The sequence below is a fragment of the Pezoporus flaviventris genome, unplaced genomic scaffold, assembly GCF_033815535.1.
Source record: "Pezoporus flaviventris isolate CSIRO_AGI_PZ_B2104156 unplaced genomic scaffold, CSIRO_AGI_Pfla_v1 ptg000020l, whole genome shotgun sequence".
NCBI classification, from domain to species: Eukaryota; Metazoa; Chordata; class Aves; order Psittaciformes; family Psittacidae; genus Pezoporus; species Pezoporus flaviventris.
In genome coordinates, this window is record NW_026892568.1 from 5,500,446 (window position 1) to 5,512,601 (window position 12,156).

Consider the following 12,156-nt stretch of genomic DNA (forward strand, 5'->3'; position numbering starts at 1 on the left):
GTTTTTAACATAAGAGCTTTAATAGAATACACTTTTAGAGAAATATATATATAAATATATTCCAGGCAATGGTTTGCTTGTTTCCCCCTGTGGTAAAAAGACTTGAGTTGACCAGCCTGCTTTATGCTTTGAAATACCAAGAGCTGATGGGTTCAAAGGCTGGGGAAGTGGTGTCACCTGAGTTGCGAGCCCAGGTAGATCCCAAACCTTGGTGCCTGTACTGCTGTGGCTTGGCTTGGTGAGAGGAATGGATCTGAAGACCCTGCCAGAGGTTGAGCAAGCTGGTGAGATGTTCGTGGCTCCTACTGGCCTGCAGAGAAGAGTGTGATTCAGGGTGACAAGCTGCTGTTCTTTCCTCTGTGCTTGCTGGCTTCTATTTTTCTGACTGGAAATGTTATTAAAAGTGAGAAAAAACCTGGGTTTTTTGGTCACTGTGTGCTGGATCTTTATGCTGTTTTACAGCATGAGAAAGGAAGATAAGAATAAAGTGGTTTGTGTCTGTTCCATTGATTTTATGTGCGTGGGTTCCGCATACCCTCTGTAGCAAGGCTGGCACTTTGTCTGACTTCTGTTTAATGGAGGAGCTTGGATTGACATTAGGGAACTCTGCTTAATAGCAAAAACACAGTAAAGGTTTCTCTGTGCCATCCTCTGAACATAAACATTGAGTAGATCTGATCCTCCTTAGCTGAAGGGAGGATTCCCTTACCTGAAGTTTAGCAGTGAGTCAGCCATGTATGCCTGCTTGTTTCTAATAGGAAACCACTTCACTAATAGAACAATCTTTAATCAAAGCAGACTTTGCTCATTCTGCCTCTCCTCTTAGGAAAGGAATGATAAACTCCTTGAGAACATCTCAGAGGTGAACTGGAAAACTTGGGAGAGCTTTTAGATGTGCTGGAGCTCTGCGTGTTTGATTTCTGGCAGGGCTGACTGGTGCGGTTTTCTGTGTAGGTTTTAGAGTGTTTGAATTAAGTGTGTAATGAAGCACTTTAAATTGTATCCCTCTAGGGGAGATGAGCTTGGAAAACATCAGGTGGAGAGTTTGGGTATGCGTCTGAGGATCTTATTTGGGCTTACTTTTTCCTTAGGGAGAAGTTAGGAAACTAATGAACTTAATGGGTCAGAAGAGCATTTAGATGTCTGGCACAGCAAGGTAGAGAACGCAGGCATCCTCCTTCTAAGCATCGTGGTCTCTTCTCATCCTTTTGGGGATGTGTTCTTATATGGGCTTCCTGGCCTTGGGACTCCTCTGAGAGTTGACAATGAGATTAGCTCCAATTCAGGGACTGAGTTCTTGTGCCTCGTGTCCTGGCTGTTGTTGAGGAACTGACCCCTCTTCCCTGACCTGCACTCAATCCTGTACAGCTGTGCACCATTTCATATCAAAGTGATGTTTATCTGCTGTTCACTCTCCTTTCCTGCCTTGCCTTTCTCCTCTCAAGCAGTCCAGTGTGTGTGCTGTGGCTTCCCTTCTTTATAGTGGTTGGCACAAATCCCTGCAAAGTAGGGCAAGTTATTTCATTGCAGGCCTTAGCATTGTTTGTATTGATCCATGGATATTCGTCTTGGATCACTAATGGGCGTCAAGTGCAAAAGGTAATAAATTTATATTGCACTTGAATTCATCTGTCACTTGATTCCTTTGGACCTGCTCCAGGATCTTGTTAAGAACACAAGACGCTGATCGTCTTAAAGGATGGGAGGGTATCTCTTCCCCATGGGCTGAACGGTAAAGCCCACAGAAGAAGAGAGTTGAAAAAGATGCTGAATGGAGTTAGTTGTTTAAGCTACCTTCAGTACTGGAGAATAACTGCAGAAAACAGAGTGTAATATCCAGAGGTGTTCTTTCAGCTTCATTAGCAGATGTTGGGCAGCATGTAGGAGACCCATGTACTTCCAGCACCTAAGAATGCTTTTGATGCTTTTCAGCATCTGAGCCCCAAATCCACTTTAACACAGCTCTTTTCTCGCTGCTTAAGACAAATCTGTGTTTCAGACCCAGCTGCTTTGGTGCTCAGTGATCTTGTGTCAATCCTCGCCATGATTTGAGATGCTGTTTTGCCAATTGGTTCTGGTGCATTCTCATTTGCAGAAGACACCTGTCCCTTAATCATCACCATCCTTCGTCTGTCTCTTTTTGTTTCGGCTCTTTCTGACGCATGAGCTATTAACGTGATTTGAAGGGAAGCTGTGTTGAGCAGAGTGTGTGTGTTGGGAGAGGATGTTGAGAGAGATTAGTCACAAACTCAGGAATAATTTCCAGTAAGAGAGTAGGCATCTCCTTTGGTTTGCTCTGGGTCCTTGACCTACATCCCTCTTTAGTCCTTTGAGGTTTGTGTGCTATCCAAGCATGGAGTAGCAGTCTTCAAGGGCTGGAGAGGGTAGCAGGAGAGTGGAGTTAACCTCTGGTTTAGAAGAAAGGAGCAAGAGGAAGAGTAAAAAGCTGGTTTGCTTCTGTGTAACTCTGGAAGGGTTTTATCTGTTAAGCTCTTACTCTTGCCAGTTGTGCCTGTGATGTTGTATTCTGTTTGATTTCAGCATTTCCTCCAAGGACCCTCAGTTCTTCACAGATCTGAATTCTGTGCATGCTTTCTGTCCCTCTTTCCCCTGCCCTCCCCACCTCCACACCAAAAAGCCAACACTTGGTGTAAATGATGGCCTCAGATCAGAATACATGTTCACTGAGCGATGTGTGTAACCAAGGGTTCTCTCCTCTGGCCCCCTTCTGGGTTTACTTCGGTTGTCTGAGAATACTTGTGATGCGAGGCATTGCCAATTTGCCTTGCAGATATCCTGAAACTGTCTCAAAAAAGGTTTCTTGGGGTTGTACTAGGCTTAAAATAGCTTGGAATCTGTTCTGTGGCTGACTCTGTTGGGGTCGACAGAGACCTTGAGGCTCTGCTGCCTGCCCCTTTGAGTCCCAGTTCTTCCCTTCTGGTGACACCTTTTCTTGAACTGCTTGAAGAAGTCATGGAAAAGAGCAATGTGTAAATATTAATGTTGAATATTTGTCTTTAAAAATCCCTTCGAGATGCTCAGCAAATCTATACTGTGTGTGCTGTGACTTTCTCAATACTGCTTGCTTACAGCTTTTGGATCTGTTAGTATATTGCTAGCCCCTGGCACCCCACCGATGACAGGCAGGGCTCTCTTCTCTAACACCCATTTTGTCTCCCTGTCACAAGTAGCTTCTCTCAGGTCACGTTCAGACCTCAGTCAAGGTCTGTTACCTTCCTGCAGTAAAGCCTTTTCCCTTCTGACTGAAGCAGGTAGGGTTGGAGTGCTTGGTGTCTGGGCAGAGATGAACTTGCTAAGAAATGCTGCTCCCTTCATATACATCTAAGAGGGCAGTGAATAAAGATCTGCCTCCATTGACAGTAGCTTTAATTTCCACGCTGAGTGAAGTTTGTTCTTATGAGTACCTTTATCTTTCCCCTCACTTTGCACAGGTTTTCAGCTTCCAAGTCAACAGCTTAACTGTTATGCTGCAGCTTCCTGCTGTAAAACAAGCAAGTTAGTGTGGGGAAGTCAGTATCTTCCAGGCAGACTTGGCTCTGTTGCTGTTGAGCTTGGGACAAGCTGCTCAGTCAATGTTAATGTGAGCTGTCTGGTCATGGCTATTGCTATTCAGACCTAAACTGAGCATGTACCCGGACAAAGAGGCCTCAGTTTAATATTTAATGTTCCATAAGGCTGTGCTGAGAGCTTTTACTGAAATGTGTCAGTAAAGGAGTACTGGAGCAGTGATAGCAAGAGGCTGAGAGCCAAGAGGATCCTGTGCTCTACTCATGCCCAAGGCATGTTCTCTGATACCAAGCAGCTTGCTTGACCCGCTGTGTCTCAGCCAACTTAGCTGTAAAATTAAGCAGCAAAGCAAGGTCCATGACAAAGAGGCGTGTCTGGAGGTGAACTTGGAAGGCAAGCTTTGTTTTAGTGGTAAGTTCATCTTGTGAACAGAATTTCAGGGGTTTAACCTGTGTGTTCTCTGTTGTGCTTCCAGGCAGCATTCACTCTCCTCCTTGGTCCTTTCACCTTCTTCAATGTGCAGAAGACCAAGTACCTTCAAATCATGACATCCCTCATGAGATGGATAGGTGAGTCTTGGCCACCTCTTTACCACAGATGGAACCTGAGGCACAATAACAATGCAGGATATTCTTGTTTGGAAGTAAGCTCTTGTTAAAACAATCTCTTTGAGGTTTGTCCTGATAAATCTTTGAGAAAAAGGGTTTTTATTCTAGGATGAAATTTCTGATTAAAACAAACCCAATCCAAATGTTCTCAGTCGGATGTGAGCTGGTAGATGAAGTTTTAATCTGCTTTGTGTGAGAGGCAGAAGGGATTTGGAAGATACCCAATACCATGATACCCACCGGTTGCTGTTCAGCAGCAAGTTTCTCATTCTCTCAGCCTGTGTGCAACAGCCTTTGAAGGACCTTTGTTTTGATCTGAGGACAAAAAGCACTTCTGTCAGACTTTCCACCCTTAGTTGTATCATCTGATTGCGTGGTTTACTCCTGGGCCTCGCTTTAGCATAGGATATCCTGCATTGGAAACCCCCAAACCACTGTGTGTTGTCCTTGGGAACCTCCAGCCTTGTAAATTCTCTTCAGAATCATCCTGCCAAGAATTTCTGGGAAGATGATAATTCCCGTCATGAAATAAGGCATCACTACTTTTCTTGTTCCCCCAGTGCTTTTGCCATCCTGAGGTGCAGCTGCCCCACATCTGGCTTGTATGTGTACATACCCTTAAAGGCTGAGTGATGTGTGTTACAGAGGGCTGTGTTGAGCTTTCTCTTGTCTTGTGTGAGCTGGACAAGAGTAACTGATGTTCAGGGATAACAGGGAGCAGCACTTCTGCAGGTTAACAGTCTTCTGGTTTATGGGTCCAGACGATTCAAGCGCAGAATCAGCTCTCTTTATGCGTATCACTGAGGTGGAACAGGAAGAAAAGCTGCTTCTAAGCCCAATTCCCACCACACACATACACTTGACCTGACTTCAGTTGGGTATCGTCCTTTCTCTGTGAGTTCAGAGGCCTGTGACCCTGTTTGGAAGTGGCTGGCATTCACTGCAGAGGAAAAGATCTGTTCTGGACAACATTTGAGATGGGGTTAAGCAGTTATTACCCAGGAAAATGAGGCTGGATTTTAAGCCCTCAAGTCTCAGATGCTGAACAGCTTGAGTTAACAAATCCTGACCTCAGATGGTGTGAAAAGCCTGAATGTCTGTTTATTCCTTTTGTTGTCTGAGCATAGGAAAGGTCAGAAAGCCCCAATGTTCTTCAAAGAAGGAGGTTAGCTCATTGAGGGCTATTAAAAGAGGAGGTTTGGCTTTGTTTTTTAACAAGGAGTAATCTCAGCTCAGCTCCCTGGCCTGTTTCCAGTCACCCTTCCTCCTCTTTCCTGGTAAAGACATCAGTCAGACCTCATCCTGTCTCTGTGACAACCTGATGTCTGCCTGATCTGCCGTTGCTTTCCCTTTAGCCGGCTCCTTCCAGTATGAGGACTGCTAAACCTTGGCGTAAAGGCAGAACTGTTTCTCTTTTTCATCTCTTGATGGAGAGAGACAAAGGCAGTGTTTGGAGAAGCGTTAGGGGAAATTCATGTTTTAGCCTGATTGATTCCTGCATCAGCACACTGGGGAGCAGCTGCCCCAGATAATGATATTTAATGACCCTGACAGCACCTCAGTGGCTACTTAGAGGAGCGGATTCCATATGTGTACAATGAGGGATAGATTTATTAGGGAAGACAATTTATCAAACAGCCACATGATGAAGGGAACAGGAATAAAGATCTTCCTGCACATGGAGGCTAAGGATGGATCCCATGCTGCAGGGATTTAGCAAGCTGGCTTCTCCCATGTCCTCACATCACTGATGTCCCCTCCTCCAAAAGCAGGGTGTGAGTTAAACATGGATTGGTCTTTTCTTGGTGTTTAGAGAGCTTAGATGCTAAAGAACAGTCTTAGATGGTGTTTTGTGGGCTCCTTTTCATGCCTGAAAGCCAGTGGCAAGATGTGGACTCTCTGTCTTACTGTGGGGTTTAATTTATCTTCCTTTAGTTAGTTTTAGTGCTGAAGGTGGATCTTCCTCAAAGCTGTCTGAGCAGCAGAGCTGAACACTGGAGCTGCCAGCCTACATGCTTGCTGTGCTGGGTTACAACTTCCCACACCGACAGTGGCTTATCCAGCTTACCTGTGCCCACTGGCCTGGTGTGGATGGGAGGCTGCCACACATTTTGCATCATGATTTGAAAGAATCCAGCCTGCTTGAGCTGGGAGGTCAGTGCAGGCTTTGCGATGTGCCTATTGCAGGATGCACTGTACATGCTTTTCCCCAGCCTGATGAAAGAAAAGCCTCTGGATTTCGGAGCAGCAGCGGCTGATGTAAAGCTGCACTGCCCCAGGTATAGCAGTGATTCAGATGACAGTGGCTGAGAGGATGGTTTTTGGCAGCAGGGAGAGCTAGCTGTGTGTGAAGGTCATTTCTGCTGGTGTTTGTAACAGTGTCAGCCTTGCCTTTGAAAGTTGCTTTCCCTCTTTCTCCTGATCTAAGTGATAATCAAATGTCACTAGCCTTGTCCAGACCCCGTGCTCATCGCAAGCAGCACATCAGCTAACAAAGCCTACGGTCTCTTTCCACACCTCATAGACAAGAAAAATGTCATTCTGCCTTTGAAAAATAACAGTCTTAAACGTTGGGATCTGAACTGGGAAATAAAACCGGGCCAGCTCAAAGAACGTGGAGATGCAGCAGTGGATCAGCCCTTCATCTGGCTGTGGGCTTCCTCCCAGGGTGAGGGACTAACAAGGACAGGCTGAAGTCTCTAAAGGGAGGAAGTTGAAGGAGGAGTTTGCAAGCCCAAATGCCACACGGCTGCAGAGCCCAGACATATGGGCTCTTGTACATGGAAAGCTCATCTGGAAACAAGGCTGGCATGGCGAGGCTCTTCCCTGTCAGGACTCATAGGAGCACAGAGGGTGGATCTGTGTCTCCAGGTGGAGTGGGGCTGATGGCAGACAGAGGGCTTCCAGAGGCATCAAGCTGTTGGCAGTCTTGTGAAGAGCAGCAGCTTACACACTTGGCTGCAGAGCTGATTGCCACCTCGCATGGGTGAGTGCCAGTGGTTAAATTTGGTGCAGCAGTCCCTGCTTAACTGCTGGCCTCATCCATGCTTAGAGATCTCTGTTCTCTCTGTGTAAGGGTTTGCCTACACAAGCTCTCATCCCCTTCCCAACTGCAAACTGCAACTCAGGCTGCTTTGAAAGTCCTCTTCTGTCTGAGCTGCCTTGGGAGATTGAGCACAGCACCCTGATGGGTGTGACAGGGAGCCTGTCTGCTGTGCTTCCCTGGAGAAGGGGCTAGCTGGGAAAAAACACTTGGTTTAAATCCTGGCAATGTCGAAGCCTTGATTTAACTTAGGTATAAAATGTTGTTGGCTCACCCAGCTCTTGAGCAATGCTATTAAGAGCAGAGACAGGGTCCAGACTGGTTGACCAGGTAAGTATGAGTTAGGGGTAAGGAGGGTTCCTTCTCCAAACTGTATTTAATTCCTTCCTTCCTTTCCCAGTCCTTTTTTACTAGTTTTGGAGCCTGTTCCTAGGTCTCTTACAAGGTTCTTGGAATGGGTCATCTCCTGCAGAACACTAAACCAACTAAGCCATCTGTAAATTAGAGCTGTTGGTATGTTCAATTTTGCTGTTTGGACTTCAGGCTCCTTTTTCCTGGAGGATTTAAACCTGTGGTGACGATGGATTGCTCCCTAAAGAGACTTGAATGTCTAGTTGGGGTTTTATCCCTACTTTCCCCAGTCCTGATGCAAGTGAATGGAGTTAGGGGTTAGCTGCTGGAGGCAGAGCACAGCAAAAGGGACTGAGTCTGATGCACTTCTCAAAGCAGAGAGGACACAGCCCCACCTCTTTATTATTGGATAATATGGGATAACAACTGACTAACAGCCTCATGGGAAAGGATATGGATTAGGAAAGATAACAAAAGGACAGGGCTTGGTGGAGCTCAGCAGCAAACATTGGGCTATTGTGTATTAAGAGGCTAACCCGATTAATTGCAGCCTGTTACAGCCCGAGATGTCCAGCTCTATAGGTGAGGACTGTTGGCTTTAAAGACATTGGTAGCATGATTATCACTGCTGTTATGGAATAGCCTCTGGCAAATGTTCCCAGACAGCTCCCATGTGGGCCATGAGCTCTGTGTGCTGCTCTTGATGCTGTATTGTAGTTATTAGAAAGTATTGTATTTTAATAAAGATATTTTACTGAGGGAACTTCTGGGTTTAGTTGCTGGGAGCTCCGTTCTCTGTGTAGTACAATCAGATCATACCACAGCTGTTCAAGTAACTGCAGCCCTCGAGACAGAGCATTCCCAGCCCTCTGATCTCACAATTATATGCCCAGAAATAAAACCTCTCCCCTTGCTCTTTCCCCTGGTCAGTAGAATGGAGGGGAAAAGGACAAGAATAGCCAGGAAGCCCTGTGTTAAGCTCTTTTGTCTCCTTCCCATCCTCTTCCAGGATACTTGGTAGAAGGTTTCTAGGAAAGAAACTAGGAAAGGGCTCTCCAAGCACGCTGCCGGGACTGATTTTCCTCATCTACTGATTTCTCTGATAGATGTTTTCTCCACCAGAATCCTGCTTTTTACAGGCTCCCTGACGCCTCTCTGCAGAGAACTGGTCTTGGACCATCTCCCTTTGTGAGCAGGTTTCAGCTGCTGTAGTAACTGTCGCTGCCATCCTTAGGCTTCATCAGCCGTGCTGGAGTTGTTTCAGTCCAGAAACCTGGATCACTCAGCTTCATCCTTTCAGCTGCAGAGACTGAGAATTAGAGAGGAGGCTGATACAGGAGGGGGTGACCATTACCTGGAGTCCTGGGTATCCAGGCTTCTGCAGAGAGGTTTGTCTGCAGTGTCCACAGTCCTCAAGGTGGCCTGCATCAGAAATGAAGCAAACCCCTTAAGGAGGGAGCAGTTTGATCTCTGCCCCTTCTCTTTCACAGAGCAGGGCATATGGGAGAGGCAAGGACGAGGGAATTGGACTGTAAATCAGGACACTGTTGCATGTTCATTCCAGGGAGCTTCTTCAACAAAGTTAACTTCGTGTTCTCGCATCCCTTTCGGAGCAGAGAAAGCTGCTGCTTGAGCCCAGGGTAAATAATTCACTACGAGAAGTGAATATATTTATGAAGAGTTGGATAAAAGGCTGTGCTTCTGTCATGCCAGCTTTCAGACTTACAGGCTGAGGAGCTCATCTCCGTGCTGTTTGTGGGGGGCAGTGGGGTGAAGCAGTGCCTGTGTGAGTGAAAGAGCCTTTAGTAGCTTCAGGTGCAGGTGGAGAGTGATGCATGGTGCTGGACTGAGGTCTTGCCTTGAGGAGCTGATGTTCCTGAAAAGAGCATTTTATCCAGGCAGTAGGAGACAAACTAATGGATCTGAGAGCTGGAGAAGGGGAGCTGAAAATGTAAGGACACATTCAGCCCTGCAGAGGGGTCCTGGTGATGGTGCTCGCGCTGATTTTCAGAGTGGGTCTGTGGCATGCAAGAGTGTGTGTTGTTGGAACAAGGTGATGATAACTTTGCTGGGTAGGTCCCAATGCAGGATAAGGAAGGGTGTAGTAGATTTGATGGGACATGGATGCTTTGCACCCAGTGCTTTCCCAAGCATGATGTGACACCACAGTGTGTGCTGTTCCCTTCATGCAGAAGGGTAAATTCTCACATGGACAGAGAAGTGACTGTCAAAGCTAATAGACCAAGTCAGCAGCAGAGCTCGGAGCCGAGTCCATTGCAGAGGCTTTCTGGTGCTTCTGCCAGAGGTGACTGGAGGAGAGAGGACAGAAAACTACACGGGTAATTTTCCACCAGAAGCAAACGCTCCTCGCTGGCTGCTCTTCCCTTCCCATATGTTGAGATAAAGCACCCGTGATAAACACCAGAGCAGAGCCGTTTATCTCCCTGTGAACTGTTGCTGTGTGCAGATGTCTGTGGAGACCAGCTGATGTGGGTCAGATGGGGCAGCTCCACTGGTTCCACAGCAGGACTTGTTACCACAGTAGGGGAAGCTACTTGGTGATGGGGTAGCAAACCCTGCCCCAACAACGAAGAAAAGCAGGGGAGTGATGCCTTTACAGCAGAGAAGCCCTTCTGAACCGCTTCTGACAGCCAGAACGTCCTGGTGGTACTTAATAAAAGCTTCCTTTTGTGAAGGAAACAGGCCCTGCCTGGCCTGAGGCCATTGCAGCAGTAGTGTCTTGAGAGGGCTGCAGCAGGAGCAAGGCAAACCTGGCAAAGGGACTGGAGGCTTTTTCTTGCCTTCCTGGTAAAGTGCATCACACTCCTGTGATCTTAACATGTCCAACACGTGGCTCTGCTTCCTCTGTATGAGAAACAGTCCCCTGCCATCTAGACCCTGCTTTGGGGCAGGGAGGGTAACGCTGTGCCTGCAAGTCCCTGCTCTCCATTAGAGGAAGCAGTCACACTCATACCTTTTTTCTGGGAAGTTCCCTCCTCTTCTCTTCCTGACTTCTCTCTCCAGGGAATTGCTGTCTTCTAAGAACATATCCATCTTGCTTCGCCGCAGTCTGCGCACTCATAAATCCTTCATCTTCCTCGAGACTGTGTTTTAGGCCCTGTTGTTGCCAAATCTCCAGCTCCTGCATCTGATGGAGCAAACCTGGTTTTCATTTTACCTCTTTTACTGCTGTTTCCTGTAGAAACCTCCTCTGAAGGTTGCAGAAATTCATCAGCTGCTACTCTGGAGTTTACAGAGAGCTGGAGGTCATGAAGAAGTGACAGGATTTAGCTTATGCAGGAGGAACTGGGCAAATGAGCTTTAAATTTAAGAATCAATGTCTTCATTTCCTCTACCTTGTTTTGCCAGCATTGTGAAACCCAGCTGCGCTCTAGTATTTCAAATGCCACAGCATCCATAATGCCTGGCAGCTTCAGAATTGGAGTGGGATCTTAAACTTACTCGAAACACTGATGGATAGAGATGCAGAAGGTAGGACTGTCTTGACATGATGTTGTGCTGAAGCATGTACAGAGCAGATGCCCTCCTTTCATGCCTCTTCTCCTGAAAGAGCTGTCTAACATTAAACTAAATGAGATCTGTTCCTCTGTTTAAGAGTATTTTGGCTTGATGAAGAATCGGGATCAAGATTAAGGTAGGGGGAGATCTTCGTCTTCCCAAAGAGAATGGGCTTAGGAAGCTCATGAAAACCTCCTCCCCGGGATCCATCATGCCTCCTAATGTATGAAGCGGGAAGCAAGTGGCATGTGTTGTGAAGGGGTAATTCATTATCATTATTTCCTGGCATGCTGATGCTCTGCTTCAACAAGAAAGGTCTGTCACAGCATCAGGCACACTGATGGATGGCCCTGCCACGGCCGTGTCAGCAGCACAGCCCACTGCTTAAACAAATGCCTGTGGATGGGGGTAGAGAGCAGCCGGGCCTGGGCTGCTCTGCTGATACAGCATGGTTGTGGTGCTCACTGCTGCCTCTCAAGCCTTGGGGATGTTCTCCCCAGTTGTGCCTTGTGGAAGGAAGAATGAGAGCAGGGACCGAGTTGGAGAAGATGTGACTCGAGGTTTGGTGCAGTTCCTCTGTCTCTTAACATACAAGGTGCTTGTCACATAACCTTTGTTCTGTTTTCTTCCGTATGTCTTTTACTCATCCCTAGTTCATGTCTCCCCTGATGCTTTCTAGAGCCATTAAAACCATCCTTGTTTTAACTGGGAGCAATGCTTTGAAGGTTGAAGTTCACTGGTGAACCTGGGAGGCAACATCTGTCTTTGATAATAGAGACATTATCCAATGCCACAGTCCTGCAGAACCTCACCTCTGAGCTTGCTTCCTCCTTGCCAAGCCACCTCTTTCCAAGTTCCTCCCTGTTCCCTACTGTGGCTCAGTTCAGGATCTTCTCCATTATTTTCCACATGCCATCAGAGAGACTGAAGTGGGGCACCAAGTCATGCATCTCAAAGCCATAGTGCCTTGCCAGGGATGCAAGGGAGGGTTAAGCCAGGAATTCATTCTGAGCATCAATTCTTCCAGGAACCTATCATGACTGGGGAAAATAATGTGTTCTAGCCTTGGGCTTCTCTCCTGCCTTGCAATAGCCTTTCTGCAGAGAT

At 46.9% G+C, this 12,156-nt stretch overlaps 1 protein-coding gene across 3 annotated transcripts in view; it reads left to right on the forward strand.

Annotated features, from left to right (window-relative positions):
• The window catches only part of TMEM104 (transmembrane protein 104), a 43,892-nt gene that overhangs the window by 24,612 nt on the left and 7,124 nt on the right, over positions 1-12,156 (forward strand). For all 3 annotated transcript variants that reach the window (XM_061455498.1, XM_061455499.1, XM_061455500.1), the window contains one exon: positions 4,004-4,097. In XM_061455498.1, the coding sequence (XP_061311482.1) occupies positions 4,004-4,097 (94 nt within the window). The remainder of the gene's footprint in view (positions 1-4,003; positions 4,098-12,156) is intronic.